Source organism: Camarhynchus parvulus, chromosome 4 (assembly GCF_901933205.1).
Source record: "Camarhynchus parvulus chromosome 4, STF_HiC, whole genome shotgun sequence".
NCBI lineage: Eukaryota > Metazoa > Chordata > Aves > Passeriformes > Thraupidae > Camarhynchus > Camarhynchus parvulus.
Genome location: NC_044574.1, coordinates 41,509,369 through 41,531,565, shown reverse-complemented (window position 1 = coordinate 41,531,565; position 22,197 = coordinate 41,509,369). Strand labels below are relative to the sequence as shown.

Sequence of the window (22,197 nt, the reverse complement as noted above, 5' to 3'; positions counted from 1 at the left end):
TCTATAAAATGTGTGTGTGTGTGTGTGTGTGTGTGCGTGTGTGTAGCACAGCAACAGACTTTGTGCCAAAATGAGAAATGTTAAATTTAGCTTGCAGTAAATAGCATGTCTAGCTAATACAGCTGGAACCCATCTTGGAAAGGGGAAAAAAAAAAAAAAAAAAAAAAAAATCCCCGTTATGCATGAAAATGGAATATCAGAATAGCTTTAACTCTTCCGGAATATTAACTTCTATGGTTTGGGTAGGGCAGCCGAAACAGATCAAAATTTATTTAAAAAAAAAATTAAAAATTTGCTTTTTCAGGTGTGTTTGTGAGGTGGGGAAGGCCGGTGAAATAAATAAATAAATAAATATCCAAATAAATAAATAAATGAGCGGCCGATCTCCTCGAAGCGATGCCGCTGTCCGCGGTGCTGGAGGCGGGCGGGCGGGAGCGCGCAGGGGCGGGGCGCGGCGCGCGGGGGGCGCGGCGGGCGCGCTCCCCGCCGGGGCCGGTTCCGCGCAGGCGCCGCCGCCGCCGCCTCGCCGGGAGCGCCGCCCGCCCGTTGAGTGCGAGGAGCGCGGGCGAGCGCGTGCGAGGGCAGGGCAGGGCCGGGCCGGGCCGGGCGGCGGGAGCGCAGCGGGCACCGCCGGCACCCCCATCCCGCTCCGCGCCGGAGCCGCCAGCAGCGGCAGCAGCATCAGCAGCAGCTCCTCGGACAGCGGCTTCTCCCGCGCCCGCCGCGGGGCTCTTCTCGTTCCTTCCCTCCCGTGGCTCGCTTGCTCCCGCCGGCCGCTCGCCCGGAGCGCACGGGATCTAATTTGCTGACGAGCGCGCTCCGCGGAGGAGGAGGAGGAAGAAGAAGAAGGAAGGGCTGTTTTCCGTGGCTTTGTGGATGCTCTACTTTTCCTGGAAATGCAAAAGATTATGCATATTTCTGTCTTCCTGGCTCCTGTGTTGTGGGGACTGATCTGGGGGGTCAATTCTAACAGCATACAGATCGGTAGGTGCCCGCATTTGGGGGGACCCCGCTCTCCTCCCGGCGGATCTTCCGATCCCTCATCCCCGCCGCTGTCACTCGGGCATTCCTGTCATGTCGCCGCGCTCCCAGTCCCACCGCGGTGCCCGCCGGCCGCCGGCGAGGTCCCCTCGCCTTTTCCCCGGCCGCAGCGCCCGGTCCCCGCGCCCCCCGGCACGGGACGGAGCCACGGCCGGGAGCGCTCCGGCAGCGGCGCCCAGCGCAGCCCCGCGGCGGGCAGAGACCTGGCCCCGGCGCCGCTCCGCCGGTGCCCCCGCCCGCCTGACGCGTGTGTGTTTCCCTGCAGGGGGGCTGTTCCCGAGGGGCGCCGATCAGGAGTACAGCGCGTTTCGGGTAGGGATGGTTCAGTATTCCACCTCGGAGTTCAGGCTGACTCCGCACATCGACAACCTGGAGGTGGCCAACAGCTTCGCCGTCACCAACGCCTGTGAGTAGCGGGCGCTGCCAGCCTGCCGTGGCGGCGGGGGCGGGGCGGCTGCGAGCGGTGCGGCGGGGGTGTGTGTGGGTGTGTGTGCGGGGGTGTGCGGGGTGCGTGTCTATGTGTCTGTCTGTGTGTGTCTGTGTGCGCAGGGTGTGGGGGTGTGTGCGGGGCGCGGTACCGGGGGAACCGCCCCGCCGCCGCCGAGCAGGTGCGGGAGCGCCCGGCTCCGTGCGATCGGGGTGTGGGGTCTCCGTGCGCCCCCGCAGCCCTCCGGGAGGTGCAAAATGGTTCCCGGCGGCTCCCCCCGCGCGTTATGTAAGGCTGCGCGGCCCCGGGGTTGCCCGCAGCGCTCCCCCGCCGCCCCGGGGCTGCCCGCGGGCTGCGGAGCACCTCGCTGCTGGCGCGGGCAGAGCCGGGGCCCCCTCGGGCCAGCAGCCGAGGGGTGCGGAGCGGGCGGCGGGGGGCGATCAGCCATTTTACGCCGCGCGGTGCTGCGGGCTCCATCTCTCCATCTCGCCCCCCGCACGCAGCGCTCGTGGGCGGCCGCGCTCGCCGCCCGCTCTGCCTCGCCGGGAGCCCGCCGCCCCCGCGGTTCTCCTGGCGGGGCCGTGCCCGCTCCGCCCTCGGCTCGGCGGGGCCGGCCGCACGCGTGCCGCGGGGCGCGGAGCACATGCGGGGCGGGGCAGCGCGGCCGTGGCAGCGCCAAGAGAGGAGCCCCGGGAGGGCGGCGAGTCCCGCAGCCGTGCGCGCTTCTGCCTCCTGCCGCTCGGGCCGGCGGGGCCGTGGGATCGCGGGGAGCGGCGGGGCCGGCCCGGCGGAGCAGCACTGCCCGTGCCGCGTGAGAGCGGGGCGCCGCGTCCCCAGGGCGCTGAGGCGTGCCCGCCTTTGCCCCGCTGCCCTCCCTGGCGCCCGTGCCCGGTCCCGGCGAACCAGGGCTCCCTGCAGCGAGCGGCGAGCGCGGTCGGTGCCGTGCCGGCTGCTCCCGCCCAGCGCCGCGCTCCCCCGCGGCGTTCTGCCGTCCCTCCTGGGAAAAAGACGAAAGGGACCCTGAATCTGGAGGTTAGCTGTCAGCGGGAGCTGTTTCCCTCCATTTTAGTCCCCCGGTTCAGCTACCCCGCGCGGTGGTGCTGAACAGGGGCGGCTTGGCACAGACGCTGGGATAGGTGGTGCAAGAGCTCAACGCAAGGAGCTTTCAGTGGCATGCGGGAGGGTAGGAGCATCCATAGCTGAAGGCAAAAAAAGGTCAGAGCATGTAATCAGCCACAGTAATGCTGAATTGTTAATGTTTGCGAACTGCTTGGATAGTTGTTCCTTTCTTAGATAATGGGGGTTTGTATCAACCAGAACCGCATGTGGTCAGTCTTTGCAGATGATGTTGCTTGGACTGTTGATGAAGTAAGTGTGGCAGTTACATGGCATTGTACAAAAATGTGACAATGTGTTTCTCAAGTCTGTGAAGTTAACAAAACCCCAAAAACATGGTTTGCAAAACACCAGATTTTTCCTACTATCAGTAGAGACGAGCATAGTCACCTTGTCTTTGAGAAACCAAAGGTTACATATTTTTCTCCAAGACCATCAAGTGCTTTTGACCAGCATTTGTGTGCATATAACACCCTTGTTCTTGTCTCTCATGGAGAACTTCTACAATACTCAGATGCTATGTGTAGGCTGTAGACTGCAGTGGTGGACTTCAAGGCTTCCAGCAGAAGGGAAATGGGTGCTATCCGTGTCTTGGATTTTCCTTTGTCTGAACATTGTCCCATACTTCAATTTTCAAGCAGTTTGAAGAGCTCCAAATTAAGACATGAAAATGTACTTGTTTTTTCATCACCTCAGTTACCACTAATGTTGTAGTCAAGTTATCTTGTGCATTGGATTTAACTGACTAGTGAAGCATGTGCTAAAAATATGTACAATTACCTTCCCAAAAGGGTTTGACTGGAGAGCAAGGAGCTCCGAAGGCAGATATTTGGCTTACAAGAAGTAGAATTTAGGAGCTGATTGCAGAGCACTGCATGCAAAATGATTGAGAAGAATCCATTTCTTTTTGTCCCCTCTATGCTTGCTCTCATTTGAAATAGTGAACATTCAGCAGGTTGGTTTTGTTAGGATTTTTTTTTGGGGGGTGGAGGGGATGTTGGTTTTTTGGGTTTTTTTTTGTTTGGTTTTTTTTTTTATTTCTGGAATAGTGTTCAAAGAACTTGTATCCAAAACCAGCACTATAAAATAAGGTCACAAAAATGTAGGATAATATCAATCTGAAAGTGCTTCAGTATTTACCCAGGTGTTTCACTCCAACAAGGCAATTGTCCTGCACAGAAATGTAGTGGCAGGCTTATAGCATAATAGAAATTATGACCTTTTTCTGGCCAAAACTGGCCACCAAAATATTTTGGCTCTTGATTTAAACCCCTGAGCCAGCTGTGTTTCAGGCTGCAGAAGCTCTGGCTGGTGTGGCAGAGGTGGGGTGCAGCCCTGCCCGCTGGTCCCAACCTGGCACCTGCAGGTGGCAGCTGGCAGCGCCTGGGGTCCCTTGTGCCACCCCACCGGGGCTTGGCTTGCTTCCCTCCCACCCCTGGTAGCCTCAGGCAACAGCACACTGCTCCATCTGCTTTAAAAACAAACAAACAAACAAAAAGCCCACTGCAAAAATATGTTCAAGTCTTCAAACTAATTTTTGATGCTTGCTTAGAGTTTGTTGATGGAGCAGATGGTTTTTAGATGAACCGGTGTTGCTGACTATACTTTGAAATTAGGTTCCTAAACTTCAGAGAGGAGGAGATGGTCACATACCTCTGAGTAATGTTTCAAGCAGTGATACTACTCAGTCATTTAAAGGTGGCCAAAAATGGCTGTAGGAGTGGACACCCTGTGAGTAGGCAGCCTTAACTCATGTAATGACTTGTGCTTCAGTGGGATTTTAACCTCAACACCAAGAGAACATGTCATGATGTGTTGCGTGACAGCACATTGGGCCCCAATTCTACTGATTTTGACCAAGGTGGACAGGCCACTTTCATGTAACCTGGGAAAGGAACCCAACTCAATTATGTTCAAAAAGCAGCCATAAAAATAGTCACTTCAGTTTGTTGGACTGTTGCATCTCTGCAAAGCTGTGTTGACAGGTCAGTGGGAGTAGCTGTTGGAATCTAATTGCAGTTTGACACTTAGTAAGTCAGCATCACTGGAAAGCCTGGTGGTTTAGATTGAGAGGTGGTACACGTTTTTTTTCAGAATAATGCACAATTAAGAGCAGTGTTTACTGCCATGATTGCAGTCATAGCTTTCAGGAGAAATGGGCTGGGCTTAGCACTGTGTGACAATTCTTGGTTCATTCTAACAGAACCTCCTTGGTTCTGTTTGTTTGGTTTAACAGCTGGAGCAAAACTACAGCATTGGAGGCCATTCACATGGCAGAATGGAACACATCCAAACCACTGGAACATATCCAGAGCACTGCACTTCATTGTCCTTCAGCACAGCGTAATTGAGTCTAGTCTGATTGAAGGAGTGTTGGCCATCAGTGATACCAGATTTTTTAAAAGTTTTAAATTCTGTCAAAACAAGAAAGAAGGAAAGTGATGAAGATGAAATCCTTCCCTCTTAAATCTGCCTACCAAAACTTCAGGGGTAGTTGTATTGTGTTCTGACATATTTTAGACTTGAGAGGATATTGGAGTCACTTAAAGAGAGGTTTCCTATGGAGTACTATAAAACTGCCATAACGATAGCAAGTTTTTTGTATGGTAGTTTGAGCACAGAGGTTATATATGTACAATCTTGGATGTTTAATCCGGCTGGCTCAAGAGTCAGTGTTGAGCTTTGCTGTTTTAAATCAAGTCTTACAGCTCTGCAGGGATCACTGCACCATGACATTGTGACAAGGGGATGCTGATTCATGCATAAACCTTAGATCCTTTCATTATATCTTCAACCAGCAGCTTTGAAAACCTATGAATATCTGGCATGTTGCAACTTGAGAGTCATGGCAAAGGTTTCCTCAACCATTTTGGAATATAATGCTATAGCTTTCTTTCTTAAAGAAATAGCATTGAGCATAATGCTGACAAAATGCTTAAAGAATAAGCAAAAATAAATATCCTTTAATGGGAAGGATGGAAAAAATTTAGACATGTTTATTTGAATTTAAATTACTGTGGACCAAGCCTAAATGTATTTCACAATAAATTATTAGAACTGATTTTAAGGAAAGGAGGAATTTATTAGCTGCTTGTGTTTCAGTTCATTTGTATTCTTAGTCCTTCTCATTTCCTTTTCACTATAAGACATTTCTCAGGCTCAGTGAGCTGATGTGAAATAGGTTTTGTGCCTCCTTGTAATTAAAATGGTGAGGATCAGATGAGTTTCTGCAGTAAAATGATACAATAAAACCAGGATGTAGCCTCCTGTGATTTTTCTTCTCTCAAAACATTTCTCTTCTGGAAATTGATCTCTGTAGCAAACTTTAAACATTCTTCTACTCCCGAGAATTTTTCGTAAAGAAACCTGGGGTATTTATGGTGTGACAGAGCTGTCCCTGCTGTGCATCTTTGTGCCTGGCTCACAGACCATTTTCACACAGCCGTGATCCAAAGTGTGGGCAGGTCCAAACCCAACAGTTTTCTCTTGCCTGCTTGACTTTCCAAATTCTGATTATGTGATTATGGAAATAATTTTGTCCATAATATCTGAAAAAATTTACCATGCAGTTTTGAATACAGTACAAATATATATTTTACTCCTACAAATCTGAAAGTGAGTTATGTTTAATAGTAGTTTGTGAGTAGTTTGGCAATCAAGCCTTAAATATGCCAATCAGGCTGGCAAATAAACCAATGTTATCAGTCAATCTCTTCAATGCATGTGTTTATATGTAATTTTATTCATATATAATATATGAAAATGTATTAAATTTCTTTCTGTTTATGCCAACGAAAGTTTTAATTTACACTGACTTCAATAGGTGTGATTGACTGCACATAGTTGGGGATGTACTTAACTCCTTGTGTACATAACACTTCCTTTACTATCCTGCATGTGTTATGCACCCAAACCAAGCAGCACTGCGCTGAGTGATGCTGTTACTGCTGGCTTCATTTCTTTTGAAAAGAAAAGAAGTTCTTTTCTTTGAGCTTCTCATGATTAAAATACTTTTGAGAATTAAGGCATATTTAACAGATAAATAATTCTTTTTGAATACTCAATAATTACTAGGAAAGTATATAATATCTGGGAATGTATTAGTTTGCAAATGCATTAAAGAGGTAAAGATTATTCTATTTTCATTATTTTGAAAATTTGTATGTCACAATTTATCAGGCATCTCCTGTGAAAGCATGATTAAATTATTAAAAACTATTTTCTTGAGGAAAATATAATTTTAAAATAATTAATTAAAATCCTATGTGCTGATAGGACTAATTTTCAGGAAACTACAAAGAGGACTGAACCCACAGTAAACATAAATGTGTATATGCACATATACAGATAGATATGCTTATGTGTATACACACGTGTATATGCAAGTGTACACACATCTATATTTGAAAGAGTGAACAGCAGTTCGTTTTGGATGTCAGATAAATCAAAAGCAGGACATTAGGTAAACTCTACAATTCATTTTCTGAAGAGGATTATCGGAGAGCACTTACTAGTAAGCTAATTTATTTCTTTAAGTCATGTGTTCATGCCTGTTAACCAGGTGTGTGAATTAAAAATTTTGTATATTGAAGGCTCATGCCCATATTCTGGAAACAATGTTACTGCAGCTCAAGCCAAGGAATGTCACGTCAGACTGAAAATAACACTGAAAACCTACCAAAATAGGTAAAAAATGCAGTTGCATAGATCAAACTCTCTCTATATGGATATGTGAATGGGTTTTTATCTGACAGTTTACTCAAATTTCTATTTCTGAAATGAACAAGAGATACGTCCCATTATTTTTTAACTGATCATTACATTTATCAGAACATGAATACAGTGTCATCTGCTTTTAGAAGACTGTGGACAAGGACTTAATTCCTTTTGCCAAGTAGGTTTCTGTAAACATTTAGGACAGAAGTCTGTATATTTTTATATAAAATATATAACTTTGTGGAGCATCATTGTTATTTTGTCTTGAAACCTTTATGTTTTCTTTTGGTAAGTTCATAAAAAGAATTTGCATTGACTACAAATCATGTAGTCAAATTTGTTAAAACTGAAAAAAGAGCTTTTCTTTAAATTAGTAAATAATTTCAATAATGAATTTTATATGGATAAGCAATAAGGAGTGAATAAACTCATCAGATGAATGTACTGAAGGCATTCTGTGAACTAGCTCAACAGTAAGGAGTGCAAGCAGGTTTTAAATAACCACATGTTGAACAAATTCTAACTGAACCTTCTAAAATCAATAACTGTGCTTAAAATACACCTGTTGTCTTTAATGTAGGTTCACTTACAGAGTGGTACAGATGTCTTTTGAAATACTGGCTTTTTTTTCTTTATCTATCTGTATATAGCACCACCACAGAACAATTTTTACTTGCTAATGCAGCACTGCTGCTCCTCCTTGCTTAACAATTATTCCACCACAGATCTTTGATTTTTTTTTCCTTTTTTTCTTAATTGTTTTAAGAAAGGTTCTCAAGTCAGTCAGTTTCTGGGGAGTTTACCTTTTCCCCCCACCAAAGTCCCCATTTGGGCAATGAATATACAGAGTTAGCATACCTGTCCTGAACCTGATTTAATGTACAGATACCTAATGCATTTTCCAATTGCTGGTCACATTATGAAAGTGTGAAAAAAATTTTAAAAGACAGAGACATTCACAGTGATTCTACAGCAAGGTGTGGTTCAGCTCCAGCTATTATTATCTCCCACCACCTGCTCCCAAACCTGAGAAATTAATGGGATTTTTTTAAGGGTTGAAATGTTATATACAGTTCAATTAAAGGTGACAGACTCAAGCTAAAGAAATGTCTTATTTCAACTCTAATCTACTGTTTTATTCAATATCAGAGGAAAAATACTCAGGTCTGTATTAATTATCTTGAATCAGTGGGGTTGGTTTGTATATTTGGGATGCTGGCTCTGTAATTGAATTGCCAATCTCTTCAGTTAGTCCATGAACAACTTATTGGGCTTTATTGCACATGGAAATAGCATCTTCATTACTTAACTACAGAAGATAAGTGTGTTTGCATTTCACCATTGACAAAAAAAAAATAAAATTGCCATTTGTTTTAAAATGGGCATATTTTTCCTCAAGGATTCTTCCAGTGAACAAGAGTAGGGCAAAATTCTGTAAAATGTTCAAATGCCCTGACTCATAAATGCGTAGTCATACAACTGTTCGAAGAGTTTCAAAGCTCAATAAGGAACAGAGGTTGATTTTATAAAATGTTCAAAATAGGTATTTGAACATGAGTTTACTATGCTATATTACCTATTCAGTTTAATCTCAGGTTCAATAATACTGGAAAAATATTGGAAAAAAAATATAATTTATTTCATTCTACATTTTTCAGGCTGCTGTGGTTAAGGCTGTAATGCCACTGTAATTTCTCCTCAGTATAAAAGAGTTTAAAAGTGCAAACATAGCTTGGGCTGGAAAAAATGCCTGTTTATTACAAATGGTATGAACTGATTCTCTTTCACACACTTTGAGGATGACAAACAACAGATTGTTTCTAAGCACATGGTGTGATGGAAAATTTAAATAGCAATCTGATAGGTAATGCAGAGATTTTTCTCATTATCTGTATGGGGAAGACTGTTTTTGGGGCTCATGTCAGCAACAGGGCGAGAGAGCTCAGCGGAACAGCTTTGCACCTGCTTTGCAGCATGGAGAAGGGATTTGTTTTCTTTGGTTTTCTGCCTCTTATGAATGTATTTGGAAGTTATAGGACTCTGGCTTAGATCCATAAAATTAGAATGCTAATATGCTTTACAATTCCATGTAATGTGGATCTAAATTATTTGAATGTTGTGTATTTCCTTGTATATGTGTAAACTGTCTCAGAATGTCTGCAAATGTGTGCTGATGAAATAGACTGTACAGCTCTGAACAAGTCAGATTAATTCATTAATAATCTCATAAATCCTTGAAATTGAGGTTGTTGAGGGATAGTTTGCTCAGAATGTTTCTTCCTGATACTAGTTATGAGTTTTTTTTGACAAAATTACTTTCAAGCCAAAATGCTGATTTATATTTTTTTTTATTTTCCCCTCTATGAAAGTCTCAAATTCCATTAGGCTGTGCTATTACAGTCTCAGAGGGGGTTCTTTGTACAAATGTGAGTTCTGGCAAGCAGCAAAATGTTCCTGCCTGACTGTACCTTGGGCAGAGACCTAGTGATATTTGAGAGTTTATTCCAGGTGTCATATTTGTAAGGCAGGGTGAATCATTTGCATGGTTTGTGCGCACCAGGCACGTGCTTGAATGAGCTGCACCAATGCTACTCATAGCAAGAGCAGAATTGATCCACAGTGGAATTACAGACTGGTTAGCAGAATCATGCAGGATGTAACTTACTTATTTTATTTTTCTTGTTCATGTCAGGCAGAAGACCTGAATTTTAGACCTTTGTCTTTCATTTTCAAGTTGAATGCCCTTAGCACTTGTTTTGATGTCAGAATCCCTCACTGTGTCTACTTCATTTTTCCTGCCTCAATTAATTTTTGTTAAAAAAACCTTATTAATCCTAAATTTTGCCTGATGCAGGAAGGAAAAAGTAACTTTGAGCTTTTGGAAGCAGGAAGACAGTTTCTTGCCCTTTGTTATGATAAAGCATAGAGGAAAAAACCCTGTTAGGAACATTCAGTTATAATAATTTAAACAATTGCTCAACCAACAAATATTAATGGGCAAGACTTGGAAACAGCTTTAAAGTTTTGAAGCCATTTTAACTGAATAGTTGGAAATTTAATCATATAATTTTATTATATTGAAGGACTACATGGATTTGAGGGATCAAGAAGATGAGAATATGAGTCACTATATATTATATATTGCAGTATAAGTGAAGTTTTAATTTCACTCATAGCTTTACATCTGCTCCATCTGAAGGTGCTTTCATTTGGTGAGAGTGGAACATGCTGAAATTCTGCAGAGTCGTGACTGAAAAGTTATTCAGTGCTTTTACCCACTAATCGGATTTGTCGATGTATTCAGCAACCTAATCCAGTGATCTGGAGTCCAGACTAATAAGACCAGGCTATTTTCACCCAACCAACCAAATGCTCAAGCTTCTGCTAATGGTAGTAGAAACACAACCAGATCAAAAAAATTAAATTACTTACTTTTTCTGTATAAATGTGGAAAATGGATTTGGTTCTTTTGTATATTGAAAGAGACAGGGATTAAACAATTCCTAAAAACAGTGGTAATGTTTGAGCACCTCTCTGACCTACACAGTATGTTTTTGCAAACTTTCTGTTTGCAAAAAATGTGTTACAAACATATGTTCATGTAAGACCCCTTGTTTGTTTGGTTGTTGATTGGGGTTCTTATTTATTTTATGCTTTCCTTAAGTTCTTTGTCAGGTTTCAGTATGGAAATCTAATTTAGAAAAATTTTTAGACGGCTTCAACTCAGTTTAAGTATGTAAATAGAACTGCTAGCTAAAAATGGAAGAGTTTGGCCTATGCTTTTGCTTCTGTAGGTGATGGGAAAAAACATATTGCTTACTCCTCTCTTTTTTTTTTGTATTTGATCTTGGATGTTATTATTTAATGAAATCTGTGCATAACCTTGAAATTTTAATTTTCTCTTAACTCGTTTTTTTATTTGTAGTGAAGTGTGTTTTACCTTGACTGTGTAAAACCAAGTAGCATGCTTCTGCTGTAGAAATAAGCAAGCATCTATGGGCTGCAAATACTGATTTTGTTTGTGAATATCACAGTTTGTGATATTCATGCTGTCTTGTGTGACCTCAAGGGGCAGCTCCAGAAAACGGGAGTGTCAAAAGTTCTGTGGCACATCTGGCAGCCTACAAAGGTACTTCAGGTACTCCAGTGTTTGAAATGGTGCTTGGAACATGTGCTTTGTAACATCAGTAATTTCCTCCGTTTCATAAGAAAAGAGCAAGTCTGTAAACATCCAAATGCTTTTAGGAACCCTGACATTTTTGTAAGTACTGTTGCATTTGGTTGGTTTTTGTAGAGGAAAGTGCAGATCATATTAAGTCATGGCTTTGACATTCCAAACAAACACAGATTCAAGGATGATATGTGCCTGTAACACACTGAAGGACCTCTAGCATTATTACATGTAGTTTTGTTCTCCTGGGCATGCAAAAAAGATTACTTCAAGATTTTTGTTTGCCTTTCTGTATGGAAGTGTTTCCGGCTTCCTGCTGGACCCGTGAATACAGTGGTTCTGTCACTGTTGTGACTCCTATCATTACTTCTTGTTTTCTGGTACACAGAATCCTGATTCCCTGTGCCAGTGTTTTTGGCTTTATCTTGTATTCCAGGGACTTGCAGTGTTCCATTTTTGCCTTAATTCATTGTTGCATGAAGTCTTGAGGTGTGTATGTTGTGATACATAGGAGCCATTTTAGAAACTAAGTATCAACAGCCTTAAAAAACAAATGTGTTTGAAAAAATGTTCACTTGGCTTGTTCCTCTCTTCATATTGGTGGTAAATTCAACAATGTAGATTTATTCAATTCTGAAGGGTTTTTTTGATTTCTTCTTTTGTTTGTTTGGTGGGGTTTTTCCTTCTTCTGTCCTCATAGTGCTTAAAACAATTGTCCAAAACTATTGTTGCTACTACGGATTATTAAAAAGACTGAAAATAATTGTTCTAACTATTTAACTGTGACACATTGATGGTTTCACAGCAAGATATTTGTGCCTTTAAATTTGCCTTATTTAGTAAATGTCCTTTGAAACTTCCCGAGGAAGCTAGCAATGTTCACATGGTTAACTTAGTCATACCACTGCAGATTGCTTAGCAACTTCTGGTTTGTGCACCGCAGCTGAACTGTATTTGCTTTTGATCTAATTTTTTCCCCTTCAAGAAAAATTCTGCCTTATTTTTCTGTGGGTTTTTTTTTTCTCTTTCATTTTTTCCAACTAGCTAAATGTACCAAAAGTAGCTTTTTCAGGAGCCCTAGTCCATCTCATTAGGGTTGCCTTCTGATTTTTACATTTGATTTTAAGAACTTGCTCAGTGACTGATTCTACTTAGGATAAAGATCCATTGGGTGGTAGATGTAAAGTGGGGTTTTTATTTGTTTTTCTGAATGCTTGAAGTTTTATATCTCAAGATGTCTCATCTTGTTGCAAAGCAGTTTTTTAGCTGTGTATGACAGACCAAAGGAGAGACTGTAATTTGACAGGCCAGGAAGAGGTGTGCCTCACTAGTTGATATGCTGGAGGAAAGTTTTGACCAAAAAAATCTCATACTGTTCAGATTTGTCCTATACATCCTTCCAAGCTTTTAAGATGGGGCAGATGTGTGCATTTCAATTTATGTTGCTTCTGGGGTTTCTGTTAATTTCTCATTCTGTAATCCTTGGAGGTTTTATATACTTTTGATGAGTTCTTACTAGCTGTGGTGAATCTCTAGTTCTCTTCCATACAGCATGCCAGGACTGACCAGTTCCCCAAGTGGTTTGGAAACTGGGGGATGTAACACTGTCGTGTTACACATGTCAAAGTGGGAACATTCAGAGGTCCAGGTATAGCTCAAAGATGGAAGCATCTGTGTCACCCAGCCTCAGGGCTGTGAATCAGCTGCCTCTCAGTGAAATTGGCAATAGCACCTAATGGAACAGACATTGAGTCAGCCTAAGTGACAGAAAGCTCCTGTTTAGAAGCTTCCAATTGAAAGGGTCAAAGTTGAATCTGCTCCTCTCTCTTCTGGAGTGACCAACTGGAGCTCTGAGGCAAAGGAGGTGGGATTATGGAGCAGAAGCTGCTTTCTGAGCTATGATGGGTTGAAGCACTCTGGTTGTAATGGTGCTTTGGGTGCTGTGCTGATCTGCCACCTTTAATTTGGAGCAGTCCAAGGAGTCCACTTGGAGAAACAAGTGGGAGAGTCTGGGAACTCAGAAGGTGGTAGAGAAGGGGAGCTGACTTTTTGCCTTACTTTGGAACAAGTTTGAGCCAGGATTAGGAGGGTATTTTTAAATATGTGAAAAGACAAGTGGTTATACAGTCAGGTCTTCTTTTCCCTTGAATGTACTAACCCTAGAGTTTCTCATTAGATTGGAGTGCTTCATCTGAATTTGCCCTAGTAGACCTGTAGTTTTGAAGCTGATATTGTAGCAGAAAATATGGGTTGTTGCCTCCCTTAGGAGGAATTGCAATGTAGTTTTTTTAAATTAGCTCTGTATGTGATGGAGGTGCAGTTGGTAAGATCTGCTGGATGTTTTAGGTGGCTGTTAAGGCTGTTTGTTTTTTAAGTTTCACTGGCTATGTTCAACATGGTACTTGCTATTCCCATGGGTCTAGTCACTTGTTCCTAGATTACATTCAAGGCAGGGAGCTGAATCTCTAGAGGTCTGCATATGTTTAGTTCTGGCTATGTGAGTAAAGGTTTCTTCTTTTTTAGCTGTCAGGACAGCTACATTTATGCAAACTTAAGATAACAGGCACTAGATTTAAAGATTAGAAACCTGTGGACAGGATGTTTTCTATGATGGATGCTGAACTTTCAATATACTTTTCATGATGTGTCAGACAGTCTGTTTTATCCAAAGTATTTGCTGAAGGAACTTGTCAGAAAATGAGAAAAAGAATTATTTTCTTAAATTCTATTTTCCTTTTGGACACCAGGTAAAATAAGATTACCTTGCTTTTTCCTATATAATCTTCATGCAGGGAATTATTAATTCATATCATGGTTCATTTCTGTGAAAGAGGAAGTAGGAAATAGCAGTAAAGTACTCGGATTTTTTTGTCCTCCCCTTTTCTGGATTACCGAGCACAAAGAATGGAAGTTCAAATTAGGGTAAACTTTATAAGGAAAATACATTCCTATTGCCCTTTAGAGGCACATAAGATGTGTTATATACTATGCCTATTTTTCATTTCCTATGAAAACAGGAAGGAACATTTCAAGGAAACACGTGCTTACAAACAAAACAGTCTTGTCAAGGTCTGAATTATTCATACATAGGATGAAAAGTGAGCAATTTAAACCTGCAAGTGTGAATAAGAGTATGAATAACTGTAGTGCTATGCTGTTAAATAGCAAACTAGGGTATCAAAAGATAAATGAACAGAATAGCCTTGTTCTGGTGTGGCAATACCTTTTACAGGCAATGAAATAACAAGGATCACAAAATATTATGCAGCCCTCAGGAATAGGTTTACTAGATTTTTCTTCAAAATCTCTATTCAACTGATGTAACTTGCTCTGACAGCTACTACTGAATCCTGAAAGGTCCAGTGTGCCTGAGCATGCCAGCAGTAGCTATATGTGATTCACAGGACTTGTGCTAGCCTTCCCCTGCATCTGACTGTGGTTCATCCCCTTGCTTGCTCACCCGGGTAAGTATGAAAAACAAAATACATGGAAAATATTTGGCATTTTAAATTAAGAATAATCATTATACGAAGTTCACACAGGGCTGAATTAAACAGTGACTTTTCTATGACTAAATTACTACAGCTGATGTCAGGTAGAGGCTGTCGTTCTAAATCTGTGACAATCGCAACTGGCTATCAGTGCACACAACCATTTTGCCTTCTGTGTGTCTGGGTTTCCTTCCCACACTGAATGGTGTTTCTGAAGGGACAGCCAGTGCTCTGTCACCCTCCCAAATATCAGAAAGACCTCTGGAGGTGCTCTCCAGGGTTCCTGGGTCTGTTGAACATAGGTACTCAAAATTGAATAGAATGCACAGTCCTTATTAAAAGCATTCCATTTGCTTAGGTAGCAGTACTAGCAGCTCTGAATGATTAATTTGGAATACATCAACTGCTTGGCCTTAAGAAACTATGAATAGTAAAAAAATATAGGAATTCTGACCATTTTCCAGATGGAAATTCTGTTGAACCATTGGTTGTTCTTCAAGGCAAATGTTCTTCTTCAGATTATTTGAAAACATGATGTAAGAGAAGTGTTGAACAGAACAGTCTAGAGTGAAGGTCTGCTTATGCACCCTTCCCTGTCCCTAAAATGATTCCTCCTGAGGAATATCTTTGAATCTTTAGCCATACATCTTCCCTCATAGTGAATGTCATGGAGTTTTTCTTTTTTTGAGAAGTGGTTAATTTAAATCACATCTAGCTCCAATTCATAGTAAGCTGTAATTAAATTTTTTAAAAGGAATCATTTACATTAAATCATCAGCATTATGGTTGAGTTTTCTGATAAAATGGCAGGTAGTGCTCCTCTAAAATACCACCTTTTCCTCTAAAATATCACCTTGATGGTATTTCTTTCAAGCTTTTAAATCATTTTCACAAACTTTTTAACACCACGTGAAACAAACCAAACCAAAATGTGTCTCTCCAGGAAATATGTAGGTGTATACCATCCTGGGATGATGATAATCTACCACATTTTAAGATTCAATCAACACATAGAGCCAGAGTGGCTTTTTTGTTCACCCTTTCTGCATGGTCGAGAAAATTTGCACAAGAAGGATTTTTTTTTTTCTGTGACAATTGAAGCTCATAATGTAGTGGTTTGTTTTTTCTTTAATTTCTAATTTAATGTTTTGAAACTTGGGAAGGTAGTCATTTAGCAGAAGCTTAACCTGTAGTCATTTTGTGACTGAAATGTAGATTGTAACAGAGAAGAGAGAGAAGAGAGCTCTTTTTCTTTCTACCGTGACCCTAGACTTCCTTCTTGTAGGCAGAAGTTGCAAGTGGTTGAGTTAAAAGTAGGGAGATGTATCAGTTTAAAAAAATTAATAAACATGATGTGTATTGTGAAGGGATTGAGGAGATTTATTGTAACTCTTGATGTTGTGTATTTGGAGTCCTTCAAAATACAAGTTTTTTTTAAAAGTGCAAAGAGAAACAAACAAATCAGCTTGAAAATTTGTGAAGCCATTTTATCAATGGCATATAAAAGAATATTTGTTACAAAGAAATATGTCATGGTGATTATCTGCTTAGCATGAGTTATTTCAGTATTAAATAAACTTTCTGAGTATTTATTTTCCAACGTACAAGTAGTCTTCTCTGACTTCAGGTGATGCCCTATAGCTTGCTGTCATCTGGTGGGCTTATATCCTTAGTTACCAGCTGTACCAGCACTCCAGCTTTGGATTTATGCCAGTGAGCCACAGGCAATGCCCAGGTGTGGTTTAGGAAAAGTGGAGTCCAGGGCCTGTTTGCAGTAGGCAATTGGATTTGGCCACCATGTTTCTAAGGGAAGGGTGAATGGCTGTTTGAATGGAAGTTTCCCAGCCAGAGGCAGTGGGGATGGGGAATGCATAGGGGCTCATCTTGTTTGCTGTATCACTCTTGTATTCACTATTTGGGACATCAGGGACTTGCCTGGCATATTGTAGGTGACTTTCAATCTGCTTTATGTCCCACTCCTGTGATTTTGCAGATCCCCCCAGAAGAGCAGATGATCTGTCAGCAGTCCATCACAGGCTGGAGTGAATGGGGCATGTGTTAGGAGTGCCTCAGTTTGAAATTCTTCTTTGCATAGGAGAACCAGAGGAGAAAGCCTTGTCAGCGTGACAGAATTAAGGACAGGCTTGAGTTCACACCAGTGTTCCAGATTTTCTGCCTTCCACTCTAGGAATTATGACTACAGAGAGCTGTCAGAAGTGTCTTTTTACCATTCTCCGTGTATGACTTAGCCTTTGCTCTGGAATATTTGATAATAAGAACCAATATGCTCCTACATGCATGGTTTTGGTACTGCAAAAGGTGACTTCTTTTGTGCAAAAGAATATACAAAGCAAATGTTAATGACTTGCTTTACATTCAGCTTAATAGAAGGAAATCTCCAGAGAAAGGTGAAACATTGCTTTCCTAGTAATATACTAAAATCTTTTACTCTGGTTGCAATGGTCTGTGGTTTCATGTTGCATTAATTCTCAAGTTTGCTAGTTTCTAAAAAAATTGACTAAAATGACAAAGAAAAAAAAATGCAGTTGCTGGGCTATCAAGAAAATTCCAAGCACTTTTCTGACAAAATATTCTGAATGTACTGTGGTGTATCCTTCAGGGAAAGTGGGTGCAGTTTTTCCTATGCTTTCTGGAATTCGTATTAATATTAACTTCTAGCAATGCATTAGAGTGGCATTACAAACCCCAGAGCCTGTTTTAGTGCTCATGCTGCCAAGTTCAATCCATGTGTAGGTTATAGACATGATAGTTTTTCTAGGAGAAAATACATGGCTATTTTAAGAGCACTCTTGTGCTGTTTGCTTTGCTGTGTTTTTCACCTCATGAAGCACTAACAGAAGTGAAATGTTTGATATAAGTAATTGATTGTTTTATTGGGTCTAGTCTAGCCCTGAGTGTGAACAGTAGTGTTTGCATTATTCTGGAGTTCTGTTTTAACTGTCCCAGTGGTGTGTAGTTCTAGCTGGGGATTTGACATTTCCCCTCAAGAAGGAGCATAAATTGGACTGAAAAGTGGCTTTTTGCTACCAAGCTACAGTTTGAGGGCTTTCCTGTATCAGTCCTTAATTTACAATAGTGTTTGGTAGGTTTCAAAAGGCCTTGCAATATTTGAAGACTGACCCTTTTTTCAAGGTTCCACTAGGCTTTAAAAATAAACTGATTTTTGAAATGGACTTGTCTTCAAGCCTCAGTGTTTCTTGAGGCATTATTTTGTGGTTTTATTTTCTGTGTGCATTTTTGGGGATTTTTTTCATTAAATTGTTCCTTTTAAATTATTTATTAAAATACTTAGTTCACATTATGCTCAAGCTGAACAGAATATATATGCTCTGGAATAAATGGTTTAAACATTAATCCTTAGGGAAGACAATGGAAAGGGAAATGCCTCTGCCACTCAATTTGCAGCATAGCATGGAACAGTTCAGTTACAAAGGTGAAGATCCTGGCTTTGAATGCAAGCTGCTGTCAGTCAGATGTAAGTTGTGTATGACCATCTCCTATAAATCCCACCATTGCAACCCATGCCATTGTAAGTCAGTGTGCAGAAGGCTTGCAATCTGATTGGGAATCACTGCTTTTTCTCAAGCCCTGCTATTCATTTCAGATTATTTAATTTTCCTCAAGGGCATCATACTCTCATGCCAAAGGGAGTGTTGAAGATGGTGATAGAGATTAACAGTTCTTGTAATATTGCATTTAACCTGATGTCTTGCCTGTCAGTAGTTTTGGGGGATTTGAACTCTGTAGCCTTTTTATAATTTTTTTTTTTTTGCATCTGATGCTATAATGTAAGATTGCTAATCTGAGATGACTTTGTTTAGTGTTCCAAAAGCCTGAAAGCAGGTACTGAAAATGATGGCTGTACATTTGGTAACTGCTGTGATAGAGCTCCTCAGCAGCTAACTAAAAACTACCCTGTACTGCAGAGCATCATCTGCATTTATTTGCATTAACTTTGTGTCTGGATGTCCCTGAAAGTATTGCAGGAGTATTGTATTAGGCATTTTACAGCTCTAGTAGTAAGTGCCAGTTCTTGGCCCAAAAAACCCAGAACTGAAGTATATGAGGGAGACTGAAAAACTTTCTTGCTATTTTCACATGCAGTGTGAAAGAGGGTTGGAGGGAGATTAAATTATTTACTCAAGGTCACAGTGTTGTGTACGGCAAAGCTGGAAATGAGTCTAGATTTCCTAAGGGCTGGTGAGAGAGTAAGAATGCTGTTTGACAGAAAAAATAATTGTTTTGACATTAGTTTCCTTTGTAATGAGCGAGGGAAAACAATCGATCAGAAATTTCTTATGGGTAAGGAAAAAAGACAAAGTTGAAGACTGAGAGAAACATAATAAGATGAAATAGGCAGGAAAAAGAGAGAGAAGCACGGCAGAGCATTTTTATGAAAGGGGGAAAAAACAAGGTCATTTTTCTTCAGCATGATTTAGATCCTTGAACCAATGTATTGTTTTAAGTAAGTTCCAATTAGAGAACACTTGTCTTTTCTTAATGCTTGTGATCCAGAATGCTATTTATGCTATTTTAGGACTTAAAGTTTTGGTTTTTGTTTTTTGTTTTTTGTTTTTTTTTTTTGGCATGAGAGGAAAAGGGAAATGAGGAAAAGACAGACTACCTCCATTCAAGAATCTTAGGTCATCTCAGTTCCGTTCGTTTCTGCATTACACTGCTTTTGGACAAGAATCATTATATTCCAGAAGGTGCATAGGTGCAGAATGAAAATTTAACTCCTATATGTCCTCTGTGTTGGAGAAGAGTCTCATTAAGATGCAAAAAAAGTATAAAAATATTTTTTTTTCAGGCATATATGCTTTAAATAAGGTGCAAGTTCATCTACATATTTTAAGTCAATTTATTATTGCCATTTAATACTAAATTTCCAGGTGATGGTACTAAAAGGGCTTATATTTTAATGATAAAGTAACTGTTTATTTTAAGATTAATGGGAATAGTTCTTTATAATCCTTCCCTTGCTGACATCAGTAACTTTCATATGTTCCTGGTTGTACTGGTGGCTGCACAGTAGTTATGAACATAAGGGAATAAGTTTAAGGGATATCTTACAAGTAACAAAATTCTGGTTCAACTTCTTATTATCTAAGAGGAACTAACTCAGATTGTTTTTGGAATTTTCAAGTCTTCTTCCATGGACCTCTGACTAGGTACATTAGTCTTTGATTGACCCAGTAAATTTTATGCTACTAACCTTGACTAATGAGTGTAAAGGAGAAAGTCACAGATCTTAGCTGGCTCCTATGTCAGCAACTTGTCAGTAGTAGGAGATTTATGTTCTCAAATTTGTTATTTCAGCTACCAGATTATGCTCACCCCAAAAGAAAGGGAGAAGGTTGGTTCCCTAAATGTTGAAATAATTCTTCCTGGTATTTGTTACTATTTTGTATCACTGGTGTTTATTGCAGAAAGCTTGATTAAATTATGTGCATCTGGTCTTGTGGGAAACCGAATATTTTTTAGACAATAGCAAATTGGTATTTATCAAACTGAGATGGTCTTAAAGGACCAGAAACTTAAAATACAGTAATTCCTGCTAGTTCAAGTTGCATTTTTGGACTCAAAAAACCAAATGTTAAACTTCCACCAATAATAATTCTGTCTCAGGGAAATTTAATTTTGCTTCCTCCTTTTCAGAAAATGCAAAAGTTTCACAGGGATCAGAGCAGTCTGTAAAACAAGGAGAGTGACATGAAGAAGACCAGTCCTATCCTCTTAGTATTGCTATTTGTAATTCAACTTGAATGAAGTTGAAGTGTCAAGTCTGTGTTTCTGGGTATCACATCATTAATAAGTACTTCAGCTGCTGTACTTCTCTCCTAAAGCTAAAAGTATAATCCAAATAATTTTGACTCAATGGTCACAATTCACCCTGTGACATGGACATGTGAAAAAGGAGCAGAAGGTGCACCTGTGAATCACTTTAATAATCTATCTAAATCACCCGTCATTGATTTCCTCTAGGTCTAAACAGGTCAGCTGCTCATATCTTACAGAATATTTGGTCATGTTTTTCTTGGGATTCATTTAATCTTTCCCCATTAGTTCAGCCTCTGTTCTCAATCCTTTTCTTACATTTGCAGTACCTCAATAGCCTGGAAATGTGTTGTTTTTATTTATCACATCATTATTCTCTTCAAAGGCTTGTTTGCCTCAAGTCTCATTTATCCTGATTTTCTGCTAGTTTATTTTCAGATGCCAGCAGGTATTTTGTAATAGCAAGTACACATCTCTATAGCTGGCTTTTCTTTTTATTTGGCCTGTCTAGAAAATGGAATGACTGAATATCTCCAACAGAAATTTCTCTCCAGAATATGTTTCACTTTAAGGGCATATATTTGTATCTGTAAAATCATCTACCTAAAATCTTGGCACTGAAGAAACTAGTGGTTTGCCAAGAAGGTGATCAGTAGAAATGTTGCAGAGCTGCTATGTGCATATTAATGGAATGCCAGCCAGTGAAGCAGTGGATATTTCTGGGTTTTAGTATAACGTTGCTGCACTGGTGTCAGTTTTCTCAGTGTATCAGTGGCATTCCTATCCATAAGTATGCTGCCCTAAGTCCTTCTAGCATTTGATGCTGTTTCCTTACTGTCATTTTAATACCTTACTTTGATTTAAAGGATGATACAGTCTTTATATTCTGAAAATCCCTGGTAGAAAAACACTATTGCAGGCTAGTCATCATTCTCCCTTTCCTTTTGCCTAGTTTGGAATTTTCATAGACTCATTGCAAATTTCTGCTAATTTAAATAAGAAAACTGACATTTTTTATACCACTTAAGAGGGTTGATGGTCTCAGCTGCTCTCCTGTTTCATACTGCTTGTATCTGACCTAATGGCTTCTTTTTTGTGATCTGCATTTTGCTATGATTTGGAAAAAACTGGCAATCACTGCTAGCTTCCAACCTGTGTGCTGGGATTTCAGGGGCTTTGATGGGTTCCTTTCTGAGACTGCTATGCGCTGGACTATAATTCACAATGACTTCCTCTTCCATAGGTACTTTCAGTGTTTAATACTCTTTCTTGGAATGTAGACAAAATACCAGAAAGTACCAAATTCACTGCAAGCCCTGTCTTCCCAAAGGACCATTAAAAAAGATTGCTTTTCTCCTCTGACTGATCTGCCAGTACTTGGATGGAGCATTCAGGACCTTAAGTGAACCTTTTAGAAGGGATCTCATCACAGGCAG

The 22,197-nt window shown here is 40.8% G+C and overlaps 1 protein-coding gene across 7 annotated transcripts in view; it reads left to right on the top strand.

The window, feature by feature from the left end:
- The first annotated feature begins 536 nt into the window (after positions 1–536).
- GRIA2 (glutamate ionotropic receptor AMPA type subunit 2) overlaps positions 537–22,197 on the top strand; it is an 89,554-nt gene continuing 67,893 nt past the window's right edge. For 6 of the 7 annotated variants that reach the window (XM_030948436.1, XM_030948437.1, XM_030948434.1 and 3 more), the window contains exons 1-2: positions 537–984; positions 1,307–1,447. In XM_030948436.1, the coding sequence (XP_030804296.1) occupies positions 897–984; positions 1,307–1,447 (229 nt within the window). In that variant the 5' untranslated portion in view covers positions 537–896. Of the gene's footprint in view, positions 985–1,306; positions 1,448–22,197 lie in introns of those variants that run through there. The other variant, XM_030948438.1, reaches the window with a different exon arrangement.